At 39.1% G+C, this 18,872-nt stretch overlaps 1 protein-coding gene across 1 annotated transcript; it reads left to right on the top strand.

Annotated features, from left to right (window-relative positions):
• Nucleotides 1–583: 583 nt before the first annotated feature.
• On the top strand, nt 584–1,745 carry LOC143624546 (uncharacterized). Its single transcript, XM_077095160.1, has 3 exons — nt 584–840; nt 888–1,143; nt 1,404–1,745. Exons 1-3 carry the CDS (start codon nt 584–586, stop codon nt 1,743–1,745), a joined length of 855 nt encoding a protein of 284 aa, XP_076951275.1.
• Nucleotides 1,746–18,872: the final 17,127 nt, after the last annotated feature.

Raw genomic sequence — 18,872 nt, 5'->3', positions numbered from 1 at the left:
CTAAAAACGACTTGGTGTGTGGTTTACCTGTCAAAGGTTTTGTTACTATTGAAAAATGTGTGGCCTATGCCTTGGGTAAACACAATCGTAAATCTCACAAGCCAAAACTTATTACTACCATTTCATCAGTTTTTTTCAGTTGTGGCATATGGATCTGTTATGTCCCGTTCATGTTTTGAGTCATTCTCGCAGCTCTTATTATCTTGTTATTACTGATGATTACTCACGTTTCACTTGGGTGTTTTTCTTGTCAAATAAGAGTGAAACTGCAGAGGTTATTAAACGCTTCGTGGTGCTTATGGAGAATCAGCTCAACTTGAAGCTGAAGGGTATTCGCTGTGAAAATGGCATGGAATTAAAAAATTCAACACTGAATTAATTTTGTGCCGAAAAAGGGGTACTTCGACAGTATAGTTCAGCTCAGACACCGCAACAAAATGGTGTTGCTGAAAGGAGATACAAAACTCTTATTGAGGTGGCAAGAACCTTGTTATGTTATTCGATGTTGCCTTTGTTCTTCTGGGCTGAGGCTCTTAACACGACTTGCTATGTTTAAAATCAAGTGTCGATCAGCAAGTCGCAGATGAAGACTCCCTATGAAATTGTCTATAGTCACAAGCCCACTATTGCGCATTTTCGGGCCTTCATATGTCCATGTACTCTGCTGGATCTTGAATCGAATCCAAAGTTTGGAGCCAAGACTGATGACTGTTACTTTGAAGGATATGCTGGTCATACCACCTACAGAGTCTACAACAAGTCAAATAAGAAGATAGTGGAATTATCTGATGTGCGTAGGCTGAAAGAAAATGAGACTGATGCTCTTGTCGGTCCTTACTGGTTATTCAATTATAATGAACTTTTTAAGCCTTTCAACGTATTTCTAGTTGTCGAGACAGAAATTTCGGGTGTCGGGGTCTCAAATTCTGTGATGAAGAAGAAGGCTTACCTGTTGACTCTCACATGTCTCCAGTGCTGGGTATTGATCCTTCAGAATCATTGGATACCATTCAACCGTTGTCAGACAATCAACAAGTAGACATTACCGAAACTGTGTCTTCACCAGCACCTGTTGTCGATGTTTCATCAGTTAAGCGGGAGAGTCCGATTCGTCAAATCTTTGGAAGCACTCTATTTCCAGATGTCATACCTAATGAATACATTGCCAGTACCTCGTACTCACACAGTATGGCGACATCTGGATGGAAGAACCCTCTTACTAAAATCCTTGAAGATCCATCAAACTTACCTTCTACCAGTTCTGCTCCCGGCTTTCAATTCCGACAAGAATTCAACGAGATCATCCAATTGACAATGTCATAGGTCCTTTTGAAACAAGTGTGTCCATTAGAAGTCAGATCGGACACATCAACATCTATCTGTTTTCCTGTTTCATCTCTCAGATAGAGCCTAAGTCAATGGAAATTGCACTACAAGAACCAAGTTGGTTGGATGCCATGCATGAGGAATTAAATCAGTTTAATAAGCTCAAAGTTTGGAGATTGGTCAAGCTGCCAGTTGGAAAGAAAGCGTTAGATACAAAATGGGTTTTCCACAACAAGCAAGATGATACAGGGGTTATCGTTCGAAATAAAGCACGGCTCATTGTTCGTGATTTTCGTCAGGTTGAAGGCTTAGACGACACTGAAGTGTATGCCCCTGTGGCTCGAATTGAGGCCATTCGAATTTTATGGCATATACTTCCTATATGGGATTCACGGTTTATCAGATGGATGTCAAGATAGCGTTTTTGTACGGAGAAGTCAAGGAAGAGATTTATGTGGATCAGCGACAAGGGTTTGTAGATCCAAAGAATACAACTCATGTTTACAAGTTAGATAAAGTATTGTATGGTCTTCATCAAGCACCTCGGGCGTGGTATGCAACTTTAACGTCTCATCTTCTGGGTCATGGTTACAAAAGAGAAACCGTTGATCAGACACTATTTATCAAAATTGTTGGAAATGATCTAATCTTGGTTTAGATTTATGTAGATGGCATCATCTTCGGGTCCACAAGTGTTGAATTGTGTTATGAATTTGAAGAGGTGATGAAGAAAAGATTTGAAATGAGTTCGTTGGGGGAAATAACAACCTTTCTGGGGTTACAAGTTCGTCAGACCTCGACGGGAATTTTGCTGCATCAAGGAAAATATGTCGTAGACATGCTTGCAAAGTTCGAATTTCAAGATTTCAATAGCGCAGCAACTCCTATGGCGAAAAGACCTCTTCTTTCCTCTGATCCTGAAGGGAATTCTGTAGATCAAACTTACTATCGGTCAATGATAGGATCCCTGATATATCTCACCGGTAGTCACCCTAACATCATGTTTGTTGTTTGTCAATGCCCCCATTTTCAGGCTAATCCTAAACTCTATTATTTAATTGATGTTAAACATATTTTTAGATATCAAAAAGGGAAACCAAAGCTTGGTCTTTGATATCCAAAGAACTCAGATTTTGATTTATATGCTCTTCCTGATAGCAATTACAGCAGAGATGATATTGACAGGAAATCTACATCGGCCGGATGCCAGTTCTTGGGTGATCGACTCATTTCATGGCAGTGAAAGAAACAACTGATGTGCTAAAGTAGTCAAATAATGAACAACTAAAATTATACTAATCTAGACACTAAGTAATACTCTAGACCCTTAAACTTAACTTAAACTACTGACCGGCAAGTGAACCGATCGACTCTAGCACAGCTAAGTAAGTCCGGATATCGAACCCACGAGACTCTTTAAATTACGAAACTAGCAAATTAGACTCAACTACAAGACACGACTATTTATTAATAATATTTGAGGGGGAATTTAATACTAATAATTAAAACTAATTAAAACAAACCCTAATTAATAAAATAATAATAAAACATAATCATTACTTTAAACTAATTAATTAATTAATTAAACTTAAACTCAATTACTTTAAACTAATAAACAATTTAGAAAAATTGGATTAATTCAGATGATGAAAATAACTACCCAGGCCAGAATCCCAAAAGTTACGGTTATTAATTTAAATGGAAAAACGCAAGTTATAGAACCGGGATCATAAAATAGACCCTTGACAGAAAACCCAAACAGGACCCTTGAACTTCAAGAAGACGTCTATGGATTTCTAACAATTTTTAAGACTCACCAGTTTTTATATTAAACTTCCTTACGTTTATTTAATCACTTATGTCTAAGTATCTTTTATGACGAAAACCTACCTTACAGCGCGGAATTCAAAAGATAGCAAAGCAGACTCAATTAATTTAATAGACTAAGCTGACAATCAAACATAGACGGACTCCTTACGAAGAACTAAATCTAGCAATCCCGACAAGCAAAGATCTATCAACAACCTATCACCTTACAACTTTCTAGGCTGGCAGTTCACTTTTATCTATTTACTTGATTTTATTGTTTCTATGATTTTAATTGATATTAATCACAAACTAGCCAAGAACACACATTAAATGACCTAACAAAACCCTATCCTATGAAACAATCACCAAGGGCAATGTGAAACAATAAATTCAAGTAAACAAAACCAAGTAATCATACGCATCAATCAAATCAAACTCAACCGCTTACTTAGGACATAAAATCCATAACGAAACGAAAATCCAAATAAAAATCAAACCGAACTAAGGTTCATCACGACCTAGGTAGTTTAGGAAATTTAGCCTAGCATCTTAAAGTTTAAATCAAACAAAATAAATAATAACGAAAACATGGTGAAAATCTAAAGAACGAAGGATTAAAGGCGATAAAACCCGTAATCTCCAAACGTGAAAGTATAAGTCTTCACCGGCTGTCCTCTTGCCTTCAAAATCACCACGAAACTCGAAAATCTCCTCCAAGAACTCCAAAAATCGGTTGGTAGCTTAAGGTTATGTCAGGTTTAAGTTAAATGCGTTTAAATAGCGAAAACTAGGCCCTGACAAGAAGCAAAAACGAAATAACTCTAGCCCAGATGTGCCTAGGCGCCGCGCCTAGGGCTTTTAGCCTTTCCCCTAGGCGCAGCGTGGCGTGCTCCTCCATGGGGCCGGTCAGACCGGCCCGGTCTGACCGGTTCCTTCCTGATACGTTACGGTTCTCCGTTTCGGCTCGTTTTAGCTCGTTTTTCTCCCTTTTTCATCACGATCAAACCCCGGAACCTACAAAACATAAAAACATTAGTAGTATACAAATCTGGACTAAAAACGAACAAAAACAATTAAAATATTAAATAAAATATACAAGGGAAACATATATATTTCGCATTATATTAAATATCCCCACACTTATTCTTTTTTCGTCCCCGAAAAAGTTTGATGCAGTTGGATCAGAATCGGAAAATTATAGTCTAACAAATATATAGGTTAATTTTAAATCTCAGAAAAAACGCAAAAACCGCGATCACCGATATTGTTGTCCAGTTAAACCCATGCCTTAATCTTTACCGGGACAAATATGATCCGACATTTTTTACTCAGTGGTTTACACAGTTAAGACCCGCTTATTTTCAGCTTTTACCAGACCAAACCACCCCAACTTGACTTAAACCTCAAAATTAGCAGATTTAAAACTTTTTGTTGCTCTATTTTTTCATGAATAGTTAAGACGATCAAGGGTATTGTTTATCCACCTAAGCTTAAGCATCAAAGTCTACCAAGCAGCCATTAGATATTATTAAGGTACAATTATTTTATAGCTAGTGTTCCCCGCAACATGACATACCCCCGTTATCAAGCAATACACGAACCATTACCATAGCTGAGTATGCAAAATTTCATCTGTAGGGCTTACATGTGGCGTGTCCCTTGTGGTCCGTTTCTTAATGGTAATGAGACGCGAGCAAGGGGACCCCACATGGCTAACAACGTGGATGATCAAGTCTGTAATGCATTTGTACTTTTGTACTTTTTGTGATCATGTTTATAGACTTAAATGGGTTTGCTCTTTTTTAGCTTTATTTTAAATATTCACAACCCCATTTGGAATTGTGAGTACCCAGATGAATAATCGGCATACAGACCCATGGTCTCCGGACCCGGGGCATCCCATCAATACAAGATTTAAGGTTATAAAACCATACGCCAATGATGTGTAAAACATTAAAACTAAGCAATTTAAGATTTATATCACAGGCTACACGACATACTCTAACGTTAAACCTACCCAAGCATCATATGATAACGTATTCAATTTTTTGTAAACTTTTCAAACTTTTTGATATTTCCATCTTTTCATACCAATAATTGAGGCTTGAGTATCGCTGACCTTTCATTACTTTTTTTTTACGAACAAAACTCTTTACCCAAAAGAGATTTTCGACCCATTTTATCAAATTGCCTTCAAGGCTGAGCCTACCGACACATCCCAAGTTAAGTGCGCTTTATTTTAATTATATCATATTATTAGTAGTTTGAAAAACCAATTTTCCGATAAGCATCATCATCTCCCACTTTCACGCAACAAAAACTAGACTTAAGGGACATTTTTAAAACATTTTTAATTTTTTTTTTACATTTTTCTGATTTTTTCAATTTTTTTTTTATTTTTTTTTTAACTCAAACTCAAGTACAAAAATGAAAATAAAACTAAGATTAGTTAAAACACATGTATCCCATCCCCACACTTAAATTTTGCATTGTTCTCAATGTAAGGATAAGGATGACTTAAAAATAAAAATATAATTAAAATAAAGTCGGACTACAAAAAACTAAAAACTAAAAATTAAAAACGGAAAACAAAATAAAAAAATTAATAAGCTAGATAAAGGAAAAGACTTAGCTGGTAATATGTGCATGAAATATGATGCCAAAGTCTTCTTCCATGAATGCCCTCCAACTACGAATGTGCTCAGCAAATAGTAACTCCTTCTCTCTCACACGAACGCAAGCGGAAAAACAAAACAAACATATCTAAAAATGTATCTTATCATAATGATAGATATTAAGCAATTAAAGTGTTTCACATCAACCGACAAATAAATCATGAATAATTAGCAGCAAATAATAAATATAAAGTATACGTTTCTGCTGCTCCATCATCCCCACACTTATCTTTTGCAATATACTCTTCATTGGGGATCATCTCTCTAGTTCACTCAATCTTTCTTTTACCTAGCAAAACTCAAAAATACAAAAACAAAAAAGAACTACAAAAAACTACGTTAGTGACTCGATTAATTATACAAACTCCGCGGAACCTCCCCACACTTGAACTTAATCAGGAGGTTTCTCCTTAATCTGGACCCTATCTAACCCATTTAGTTCCACCCGAAATTTATCAAACAGTAATATATCAATGACGGAACTTCAAGATACAAACTTAGAATTAAAAACCAGTAACGGGTCAGACCACCAATATTTAAACTTACCTGGCAAGAGCCGAATGCATTGTAAGTATCGAGAAGACTGGTCGTGTTTGACTTTTAATGGCTTTTTCACTCCCGTAAACCATCTTCTAAAGTATACGCAACTTCGGTTTTCAGATAATTTCTCATCCTCGACCTTCTCCCGTGGTTTTGATTTCTGATCAGCATTCAAAACACAGTCCACGGGCCGGCAATAGTGTTCTTCCTCTAACACCACATCATCATCTACCATGTCCTCTACAAGTAGGGCCTCGAAAAACGCAACATCCTCATTAACGTCCAATGTGTCTCCCCCGTCATAATTCGACAATCCATCCAACTCCAGATTCAGGAATTCTTCTTCCTCATTAAGCTCATTATCAACCTTAACCATATCCTCAACACCAAACATCAACTCGAGCAAATCTCCCAAATTCACGTCATCCTCTATCTTATCCTGCAACCCAACATTCTCAAACTCGATCGTCGGCTCATTAAATTGTATTTGATATTTTAAACCCGACCGGAAATCATCCATGATATCTGAAAGTTGTGCTTTTGGATTAATGCTATGGATGACATGCAAAAGATCGTATAATATCTCTTCTGGATGTGGTATGTGATCCATCATTGCACCAGATGAGTCTTCACAACCGATAATATTCCCCATCCTATCATACACAACGCAGAATTTAGGCTGATAGCTGTTTTTATCTAGGTTTTAACCTCTTCGATCTTTATGAGGATTTTCTTCAACTCTGGTCCCGTAGTAACAATCCATGACAATCACTGCAAAGATAAACTTAAACAGAAAAGGATCACGAGCACCAAATACTAATAATAAACAATATATTAAAGAAACTATACTAATTTAAATAAAATAAAATAAAATAATATTAAACTATATTAACCTAACTCCTACGACTCAAAACAAACTAAAAAAAAAATAATTAAAAAACAAACTACTTAGACTCTTACAACTAAAAAAAACAATAAACATGTAAAGATCTAATTAAAAAGAAAAAACCAAAAAAAAAAAAAAAAACAAACACAAAAGCAAAAACACAATATCACGTATATAGCAAGTAAGTCCAATCAAAGCTAATATCGCAATCGCTAAGAGTCCCCGGCAACGGCGCCAAAAACTTGATGTGCTAAAAGTAGTCAAATAATGAACAAATAAAATTATACTAATCTAGACACTAAGTAATACTCTAGACCCTTAAACTTAACTTAAACTACTGACCGGCAAGTGGACCGATCGACTCTAGTACAGCTAAGTAAGTCCGGATATCGAACCCACGAGACTCTTTAAATTACGAAACTAGCAAATTAGACTCAACTACAAGACACGACTATTTATTAATAATATTTGAGGGGAATTTAATACTAATAATTAAAACTAATTAAAACAAACCCTAATTAATAAAATAATAATAAAACATAATCATTACTTTAAACTAATTAATTAATTAATTAATTAAACTTAAACTCAATTACTTTAAACTAATAAACAATTTAGAAAACTTGGATTAATTCAGATGATGAAAATAACTACCCAGGCCAGAATCCCCAATGTTACGGTTATTAATTTAAACGGAAAAACGCGAGTTACAGAACCGGGATCATAAAATAGACCCTCGTCAGAAAACCCGAACAGGACCCTTGAACTTCAAGAAGACGCCTATGGATTTCTAACAAGTTTTAAGACTCACTAGTTTTTATATTAAACTTCCTTACGGTTATTTAATCACTTATGTCTAAGTATTTTTTATGACGAAAACCTACCTTACAGCGCGGAATTCAAAAGATAGCAAAGCAGACTCAATTAATTTAATAGACTAAGCTGACAATCAAACATAGACGGACTCCTTACGAAGAACTAAATCTAACAATCCCGACAAGCAAAGATCTATCAACAAACTATCACCTTACAACTTTCTAGGCTGGCAGTTCACTTTTATCTATTTACTTGATTTTATTGTTTCTATGATTTTAATCAATATTAATCACAAACTAGCCAATAACACATAGTAAATGACCTAACAAAACCCTATCCTATGAAACAATCACCAAGGGCAATGTGAAACAATAAATTCAAGTAAACAAAACCAAGCAATCATGTAAGGCCCCGTTACCGGTAGCCCTACTTTCGTGTTGGATTTACTCATAAACGCAGTTCAAAATATCAAAGTTAATTAAAACATTCGCGGAATATAAAAGCTTTCATAAAACATTCATAACAAAACACCTCTTGTCTTAAAACAACATCTTGTCTTTCAAAATAAACAAAACATTAAACTTAAATGTCTTGAGTCTTCCGATGCCAGCCTCTTTATTCAGTGCCACGTGTCTCCTCAAGCGAGCTGCCTCATCCTACTCACCTGCGTGCATACTTAAAGTCAGCTTCGCTGAGTGAGTTCTAGTTAATCACATAATCATACAATACCTTCTTACATTTCATACTTAACCTCTTAACTTTCTTACATACATACGTAAGTGCATATACTTTCGTTCTTACCTTCATACTTCCTTTACATACATAATCATACGTTTTAAAGAGCCTTTCGCCCTATAACCTCACAGATATAATAAGGGTCTGGTCCCATTTCCATTCTGGTATCTCCAAGGGTTGCATCTTTCCATAAGGCTTCTGGTGCTCTACCTTGACCTGTAAACAAGTTAAGCACTTACTGACATAATCTATCACATCATTCTTCATTCCTAGCCACCAATATTCTCTTTTCAAATCCTGGTACATCTTCGTAGTTCCTGGATGAATCGAATATCCTGACTTATGAGCTTCATCTAAAATTCGACCTCTGAGATCTCCATGGCGTGGGATCCAAATACGGTCAAACCTAGTCTTAACACCATGATTGTTTTCCATTAGCTCGTCTTGTTGGCCGTAAACTCTTTCTTTCTTTACCAACTTCTCGTCTACTAGCACCTCCGACTGCACCTTGATGATTTCTTCGAAAAGGCTTGAATTCATAATCAATTTGTATGACTTCACAGTTGCAAGGACTTCCTCATTCTTACGGCTTAGTGCATCGGCGACCACGTTAGCTTTACCAGGGTAGTACTTAATATCGCAGTCGTAATCCTTTATCAATTCTAGCCATCTTCTCTGCCTCATGTTCAATTCTTTCTGCTCGAAGAAGTACTTTAAACTCTTATGATCTGTATAGATAGTACACTTAGTACCGTACAGATAATGCCTCCATATCTTAAGAGCATGCACTACAGCTGCTAACTCTAAATCATGCGTCGGATAAGTACTCTCGTGGACTTTCAACTGTCTAGACGCGTACGCTATCACCTTTCCTCTCTGCATTAACACGCAACCTAGCCCTTGATGCGAGGCATCGGCACAAACAACTAAATCCTCGTCACCATCGGGTAGAGCAAGGATTGGAGCTTGCGTGAGTCTCTTCTTTAATTCCTCAAAGGCTTCCTCTTGAAACTTTCCCCAACTGAATACTATCGACTTTCGGGTCATACCGGTCAGCGGTGCGGCTATCTTGGAGAAACCCTCGATGAATATTCTATAGTAGCCAACTAACCCTAAGAAGCTTCGTATATCAGTCGGATTATGTGGAGTCTTCCAATTCGTTATTGCCTCAATCTTAGCTGGGTCCACGGTAATCCCTTCAGGATTAATCACGTGACCAAGAAATTGCACTTCTCGCAACCAGAACGCGCATTTCGAAAACTTAGCATACAACTTCTCTTTCTTCAGAGTATCCAATACTTCTCTCAGATGCTCGGCATGGTCAGACTCGCGCTTTGAATAAATCAATATATCATCAATGAAGACGATAACCGACTTATCCAACATCGGCCGACACACCCTATTCATCATGGCCATAAATGCTGCAGGAGCATTTGTTAGACCGAATGACATTACGAGGAACTCGTAGTGTCCATACCGCGTTCGGAACGCTGTCTTAGGGATGTCTGCCTCCTTCACTTTCAGTTGATGATAGCCTGATCTGAGATCTATTCGTGAGAACCAACTTGAACCTTGCAGTTGGTCAAACAGATCATCAATCCTTGGCAAAGGATACCTATTCTTTACCGTAAGCTTATTCAACTCACGATAGTCTATGCACATTCTCATACTTCCATCCTTCTTCTTCAAGAACAACACTGGTGCGCCCCAAGGGGAAACACTTGGTCTTATGAAACCCTTGTCGAGGAGTTCTTGCAGTTGGGACATCAATTTTTTCATCTCGGACTGAGCTAGACGGTAAGGTGCTTTCGCGACGGGCTGGGCTCCTGGTATTAAATCTATATGGAATTCTATCTCTCGCTCCGGTGGTAACCCCGGAAGATCCTCAGGGAACACTTCTGGGTAGTCACACATGATAGGAACATCTTTCATTTCTTTCGTCTCGGCCGTAGTGTTGACAACATACGCCAGGTAGGCACCACATCCTCGTCGTAATAACCCTTCGGCTTTTATCATCGAAATGACATTAAACCCTGAACTTTCTTTATCACCGTAAACCGTCACCGCACTACCATCTAAAGACCTTAGCTTTATTATTCTACTCTTACATACTATCTGAGCTTGAAACTCAGACAACCAATCCATTCCCAAGATTACATCGAACCCTCCTAAGGTCATAACATACAAAGTAACAGGGAACTCATGTCCCTCTAACTCTATCTTACAATCCTTAACCATTTTTGTTATTTTAACCGAAGGGTCACTGGCGGTTTCTACTACAAAAGTTTCAGACACTCGGCAGCCTTTCATTTTAGCTATTTACTAAATGTCGTAGCTACAAAACTTCTATTCGCACCAGAATCAAATAATACGGAAGCAGAAATGCCGTTTACTAAGAATGTACCAGTCACAACATCAGGAATCTGTCTAGCTTGTTCCTGGGTCAGCATATAGGCTTTATTCTTCGGCATTGCTTGATCAGAATCCTTCTTCCCACTACCTCCAGCCTCACCTCCAGTGCACTCTCTTGCCATATGGCCTATCTTGCCACATTTGAAACATGCTGGCTTCGCACTGCACTCATTGGCATAATGCCCTACCTTCCCGCACTTATAACAAGCATTCGACCCCATTCTGCATTCTCCACCATGAGCCTTTTCACATTTGGGACAAACATCAGAACTTCTACCCCATTTGCACTCACCACCATGCATCTTTCCGCAGGTCTTACACGAATTCTTTTCCCAAACTCTGGGTAGCTTGTTCTTGGAGTTCCATAACTGAGTACCCGGTCGTTTGGCAGGAGCGATCCACTTCTTCTCTTTCTTCTCTTCCATAACCGCTTCATCTATCAAGTCCTTTTAAACCATTTCTGCGAGTCCCACAGCAGAGTCAAAGGTACCCGGTCTACCAGTCTTGACCAAGACGCGAACATTCTGCGGCAGTCCCCTAAGGTAACATTTGATCCGCTTGGCCTCGGTGTCCACCATATCTGGCACCAACCTTGACAGGCGGTTGAATTCAGTGAGGTATTCGCGGTGTGTCATCTTACCAGCCTTCAGATTCAAGAACTTCATTTCAACCTTCTCTACCTCGGCATCAGCACAAAATTGTTTCATCACTAACTCTTTCAGATCGTCCCACCTCAAGGCCTTGATCTCTTCTCAACTCTTCCTCTGCTCAACTGTCTCCCACCAGTACATCGCCTCATCACCGAAGGATTGGGTAGCATACCCCACAGCTTGGTCGGGACGACATTCGCTAATTCGGATAATTTTGTCCATCGCGGTTATCCATTGGAGAGTAGCGATTGCGTCTCCCTATCCGGTTAGCTCCGGTGGACCACAACTTTTGAAAGACTTATAGTTGCACCCACCTCGGCCCCTTTTCTTGTCATCAACTTTCACTGACTTCACCACGCTTGACTCTTCCCCTTCCCCTTCACCATTTTCCTTACCATCTCCTTCCGCCCTTTCAGCGGTTCTTTCACGGCCTCCAACAGACCCTTCAGCATATCAGTTCTTCGCAGCAGCTGCTACCGCTTGAGCAATGGCAGCTTGAACAGCAGGGTCAAGTTGATACCCCTCGTTGTTACTTGGATTTCCACCAGTTGCAATTCCTTCTCCCCCATTATTAGTAGCTGCTTCCACTGACAGTTCTCGGAGAACGCGTGGCCTGCTACGACGTCCCGTACGTCCTCCTTTTCCAACAGCTTTCTTAGCTCCAGCCATTCGTATTCTATAAGGAAACACAAACGTCATCACTTAATGAACCATTTAGTACAAGGATAGTAAGGCTAACAGGTAATAACAATGGCCAGCTGTGATTAGCTGATCACTTTACTTTCCGTGTCCTATACACTTCCCTTTATGAGTCTATTTGTGCTGGTTCTACTTCTATCAGTTAGGCAATCAAGAATTTCATATCATCTTACACCCCTATCCCTAGCAATTAAGCTAGCATTCACACATTCTTTATTTAGCAATTACGCAAACATTCCTTCATATTTCTACTTTACATGTGAATTTAATCACGTACTTTACCTTTACTTAGCTTGCTTGAGTGACACATGGCATTCTCGTACTGGCATCTTCTTTCTTTTCTTACTTTCATGTCGTTCTCTGTTCGAGTCTAAGCATGTAGGATGCTTAAATCTCTCGAACTTTGCTCTGATACCAACTTGTAAGGCCCCGTTACCGGTAGCCCTACTTTCGTGTTGGATTTACTCATAAACGCAGTTCTAAATATCAGAGTTAATTAAAACATTCGCGGAATATAAAAGCTTTCATAAAACATTCATAACAAAACACCTCTTGTCTTAAAACAACATCTTGTCTTTCGTAATAAACAAAACATTAAACTTAAACGTCTTGAGTGTTCCGATGCCAGCCTCTTTATTCAGTGCCACGTGTCTCCTCAAGCGAGCTGCCTCATCCTACTCACCTGCGTGCATACTAAAAGTCAGCTACGCTGAGTGAGTTCTAGTTAATCACATAATCATACAATACCTTCTTACATTTCATACTTAACCTCTTAACTTTCTTACATACACACGTAAGTGCATATACTTTTGTTCTTACCTTCATACTTCCTTTACATACATAATCATACGTTTTAAAGAGCCTTTCGCCCTATAACCTCATAGATATTATAAGGGTCTGGTCCCTAACATCACAGATATTATAAGGGTCTGGTCTCTAACATCACAGATATTATAAGGGTTTGGTCCCTAACATCACAGATATTATTAGGGTCTGGTCCCTTTGTTTCGTGTAACTGTACCGTACCTGTTCATACATACTTTCCTTGACAATACGTGCAATCTCCGAAGAGTGTTCACGTACCATCATCATAACATACATACATTATGCATACATCATATATTCATACATACATCATATCTTTCATCATATTTATCAATCATATCTTAACTACCACCTGACGGTACATGCAATACCCGAAGATCGTTCACACACCGTCAAACAATCATCATACATAAATCATACAAGGCATACACTTACCACTTAAGATAAGTGTATTAACTATCACATCGAGTATGCACACAACCCCGAAAACATAACAAGGAAGTGGGGCTAGAAACTCACCTCAATGCGGTTGCGTTCACCGTTTACGGTTATTCCCTTCTTGAGCTGTGCACGACTAACTGTATAATAATTATACGCATCAATAAACTATCACTACACATATCGTCTTTCTAGTTTAACTATTACTCTCAACGAACGGGGGTCCGGGGGCAGCGCCCCTGGCAGCGGGGTTCTAGGGGCGGCAGCCCCTAGCGGGATCCAAGGAGCAGATAGATCATATTTCCATTAACTGTCGTAACAAATTTTCCATTAACATTTTAAATCGTTAATTAATATGCTACTTAAAAGTTCAAGGGCTTATTTGTAATTAAATCATTCTTTTCTAAGTCCAGGGACCATTCTGTCATTCTGTTAAACTTCTAATTCGTTACTTATCCTTAACGAACTGACTTGCCATGACGAACTGGTTCTTGTAACGAATTGGAACCTTTAACGAATTGGTTACTTACACGAATTGGACTTTTAACTAACTGGACTCTTAGCGAATCAGTCCATATAGCGAACCAGTCCAAGTAGCGAATTGGACCTTCTAATTCGTTATCTCCTTTAACGAATTGGTCATAACGAATCAAGGGTGATTCGTTACCCTTTTCCATTAACGAATTGGATACGAACTACAGCTAGTTCGTTAATCTTTCCTTAGCGAATCAGTACACGAATAAAAGCTAGTTCGCTATATTCCCTTAGACGAATCAGCTAGCGAATCGCTTCTAATTCGTCAATTTCTCCCTAGCGAACTAGGGTTAGGTCAGGGGATGTCAGAACATTCCCTGACACCCGTTACCTCGTATTAACTTTTCCGGCGGCGCCGGCCTTTCCGGCGCCGCCATTTCCGGAAAGCCGCCGGAAAAACGCGAACTCACCGGAAAAACGAGTTTTAACTCGTTTTTCGCCGTTTTTCGTCCCGTTCGATCCAGATCTGAGCTAGGGTGATCCCTAAGCTCATCATAGGTTTGGTTTATACCGATTCCACCCGTATCTCGTGATTCAAACGGTTAAACGGCGTCGGCTCGTCGTTTCGTGACCATAACTAACGGATTTAAGCTCATACAACAAAATACTATCATACCTTGGGTCGAGATCCGTTTCTTCTTCTATATTTCGGCTAGAGTGAGAGAGAAACTAGAGAGAGAGTCTTAAGTGTGTGTTTTGGATGGTGTAAGGGATATGTGCAAATTGAATTAAATGGAGGATTAAGGGTATATATATTTTTGATCATGGGCTTAAGCCCATGGTCTTTCCTTCATTCCTCCATAACCTAAGTCCATAACCCATATCCATTTACCCAACCCAAGTCCATCTCGTATTCTACTCAACTAACCGATAACGACCCGCTCTAAAATAAACGAACTTTATTTTATTAATATAATCGAAAGTAGGATGTTACAAATCATACGCATCAGTCAAATCAAACTCAACCGCTTACTTAGGACATAAAATCCATAACGAAATGAAAATCCAAATAAAAATCAAACCGAACTAAGGTTCATCACGACCTAGGTAGTTTAGGAAATTTAGCCTAGCATCTTAAAGTTTAAACCAAACAAAACAAATAATAACGAAAACATGGTGAAAATCTAATGAACGAAGGATTAAAGGCGATAAAACCCGTAATCTCCAAACGTGAACGTATAAGTCTCCACCGACTGTCTTCTTGCCTTCAAAATCACCACGAAACTCGAAAATCTCCTCCAAGAACTCCCAAAATCGGCTGGTAGCTTAAGGTTATGTCTGGTTTAAGTTAAATGCGTTTAAATAGCGAAAACTAGGCCCGACAAGAAGCAAAAACGAAATAACTCTAGCCCAGATGTGCCTAGGCGCCGCGCCTAGGGCTTTTAGCCTTTCCCCTAGGCGCAGCGCGGCGTGCTCCTCCATGGGGGACGGTCAGACCGGCCCGGTCTGATCGGTTCTCTGTCCGGTTCCTTCCTGATGCGTTCCGGTTCTCCGTTTCGGCTCGTTTTTCGCCCTTTTTCATCACGATCAAACCCCGGAACCTACAAAACATAAAAACATTAGTAGTATACAAATCTCGACTAAAAACGAACAAAACAATTAAAATATTAAATAAAATATATAAGGGAAACATATATATTTAGCATTATATCAACAACAAACGGTGTCCACATCCACTTCCTTGGAAGAATATGTCGCTGCATCAGCTTGCTGCTCACAAGTTATCTAGATGCAACACCAATTGCTGGATTACGGTTTGGAATTTCTTGACACTCCAATCTTTTGTGATAATGATGCTGCTATTGCAACTGTTAAAAATCATGTTCAGCATTCAAAAACTGAGAAGACCTATAGATCTGAGATCTAAGATCCAAAATACACTTAACGGATCTAGTTCATATATTGATTACTCTTAATAGTGTTAATGATTATATATATATATAGGTTATATTATTAATATTAGTTGTAGTATGTAATACGTTAATGAAGTTTTGGATCCAGAGAGAATTGGACAGAGGTTCAATACATTAAATCTCAAAACATAAATTAACAGAGGAATACACCTCTATATATAGAAGATGGATTCTAGTTTGTTACACATTCCGTAACGAACTAGTCTCCACTTCGTTACATTGCATTACAAACAAATAAACATAACGAACTAACCTCCCATTCGTTAAACATCCTTAACGAATTGGGAGGAACATTAACTTAATCATCTTGTTCGTTAAACATCCTTCACGAACTAGACTGTCTTTAATGAACTAGTTTAATATAATAATATTTCTTTCATTAATAAATCGGAAACAATAAATACAAAGACTCGAGACGCAAAACCGTGCACTAACGGACACCCCCTCGTCTTGAGCTCTTTGTCTTTAAATTATTTTAAGCGCTTTGACGGCCAGTCTCTGCAGTTATGAATCCCATGCTCATGACACACACGAACAACACGTTGAAACTGCATTGCTCGGTCATAGTCTTCACGACGCTCGATTAATATCTTATTCTTGAACAACACATCATTGTCGGTTTCTATCAAGTTCACGAGCCACATCCGATCAATAATATTAATCAGCTCGGTCTTTAAGCCCTTTCCCAAAACAATAACGGCCTCGCCAGTACTATTGTCATAATACCAGCGGTTGAAAGATAAATACATATGCTGATTCAGCGTCTTGAAAGGAACATGCTTCATCGTCTTTGGCGGTTTTACTTTAAGCACGAGCTTCCTCCAACCCGTTCTTGGATCAATCTGCGGCTTAAATAACTTAAACCCAGGGTTCACCTCTAAGAGCAGATGCTGATGAAACCAATCTTCTCGATAGTTTCCACAACGGTTTATGAAAGGTCGACACGCGAGGGTCCGAACATCCTATCGCAGTAATGAGAGAATGTCAATAATGTTTTCATAATACTGGACGCCGTTCACCCATTTTATAATATAGACCTTTAAATCATAATCATAAAGCCATGAAATGATATCACCTCTTACTTTAGACACGGCTTTGAAAGAAGTCATCTGATTGGCTTGAGCACGTGCAACAACTTCCACTTTCAGCTCTTTATCAACATACCTGTAAGCATCAATAATCTTACGAGCTCTCTTGTCCTTGTAGGCAAACCATCCTTGAATGTCAGCAACGGATGGATCAGTCTTTGAATCAAATCTTGTATCAAGACTTTTGCCCTTTGAGACTTTCTCCAACTGATCTTCGGCTGCTTTGACAGTTTCTTCAGTGAATACCGGAGCACCCTGATCAACGTTTGATCATTGAAACAAATCAGGGTATTCCTCAGCCGTCACGTCCTCAATCTCTACATCCTCATCTTCATAAATAAATGACGTGTTCATTTGAATCATAGGATCATTCAGAATTTCCTCGTCATTCTCAACTTCCACATCCTCCCCAGTTTCTAACACGTCAAGCTCATCTTCATTCAACCCCAGCAGTATAGAAATCTGCTCTCGTGCTAAGGACCATTCCACGAACTGCCCCACTTTAATATCATTAGCATTCACAATGCTTTTAATCACCTCCTTACCATCAAAAAATATAACAGTGTCAACCTTTATTGACTCAATCGGCTTAACATTCGTCGAGTCCTAAAAGACGATTATCTATTTTCCCGAATCACCAGCAGCACTAGCACCTACATCAGAGGATGAGTCGTGATTTTGTTTCATCTCACTTCCCCCTGTGCCAGACCCATCTGGATCTTCATCATCATTCTCAAGCTTCTTGAGCACATCGTCTTTGCATGTTAATTGTAGAATGATGTCCTCCTGCTCTTTTATTTTCACCCCCCGAGACGTAACAATCTCACGGAGTTCTTTGGTTTCACGTTGACAGCAGGAGACATATCCCATTAGCCTTCGTTGATTGTCCATCATACGCTCTTGAGTCAGACGATCAGCAGCCATTTGATTTTCATAAAGATAAAGTAAGCTCAAGACCATATTCATCTGTTGATCCTGTGGCATAACATGAAATGATGGAGGAATAGGCTGAACGGGACCATGAGGATGACTGAGCCTCATAAAGGAGAAATCCATAGGTGGTGGCATCATCGTCGGTGTTGGTGAAACCACCGATGTTGCAGTCGTAGGCCTTGGCAATGTATATAAAACAGACTGTGGGATCATGCCAACTCTAGGATCAGATGTGAGTGTGGTCGTCAACGTGAGTTCCGGGGTACTAGTAGTAAGTGGCACCGCCGTTCGTTGAATAAAAAATGACCTTGGAGGTTGGACTCCAAAAGAAACACCAGCTCCAGTAGTCACTCGACGCTTCGAGGACCCTTCACCAGCTATCTCTTTCCCTTTTCTTTTACGTTGAACAGCTTCAATAGCAACTGCCTCAACCTCAACACGACGCTGTTGATCACTTCCAACTTCATCACCATCGTCACCATCATCATCATTGTTCCCACCTTGACCCTCTTCACGCTCAGAATCCGAGTCATCATGGATCCAACGATAATCAGAAGGATATACATAATCAGGATTGGATACGTGACAAATCA

Source organism: Bidens hawaiensis, unplaced genomic scaffold, assembly GCF_021521415.1.
Source record: "Bidens hawaiensis isolate Kalapana, Puna unplaced genomic scaffold, B.hawaiensis_p1.1 tig00003857_1, whole genome shotgun sequence".
NCBI lineage: Eukaryota > Viridiplantae > Streptophyta > Magnoliopsida > Asterales > Asteraceae > Bidens > Bidens hawaiensis.
The sequence above is the reverse complement of the archived record's forward strand: the minus strand, read 5'-3'. Positions and strand labels throughout refer to the sequence as shown.

Bases quoted from the DNA above. Each gene is read 5' to 3' on its own strand.
- LOC143624546 (XM_077095160.1), top strand. From the start codon at position 584: ATGAAGACTCCCTATGAAATTGTCTATAGTCACAAGCCCACTATTGCG. The intron at 841-887 runs GTTATTCAATTA...ACGTATTTCTAG, and splicing joins GCTCTTGTCGGTCCTTACTG to TTGTCGAGACAGAAATTTCG. The intron at 1,144-1,403 runs GTCATACCTAAT...TTCATCTCTCAG, and splicing joins GAAGCACTCTATTTCCAGAT to ATAGAGCCTAAGTCAATGGA.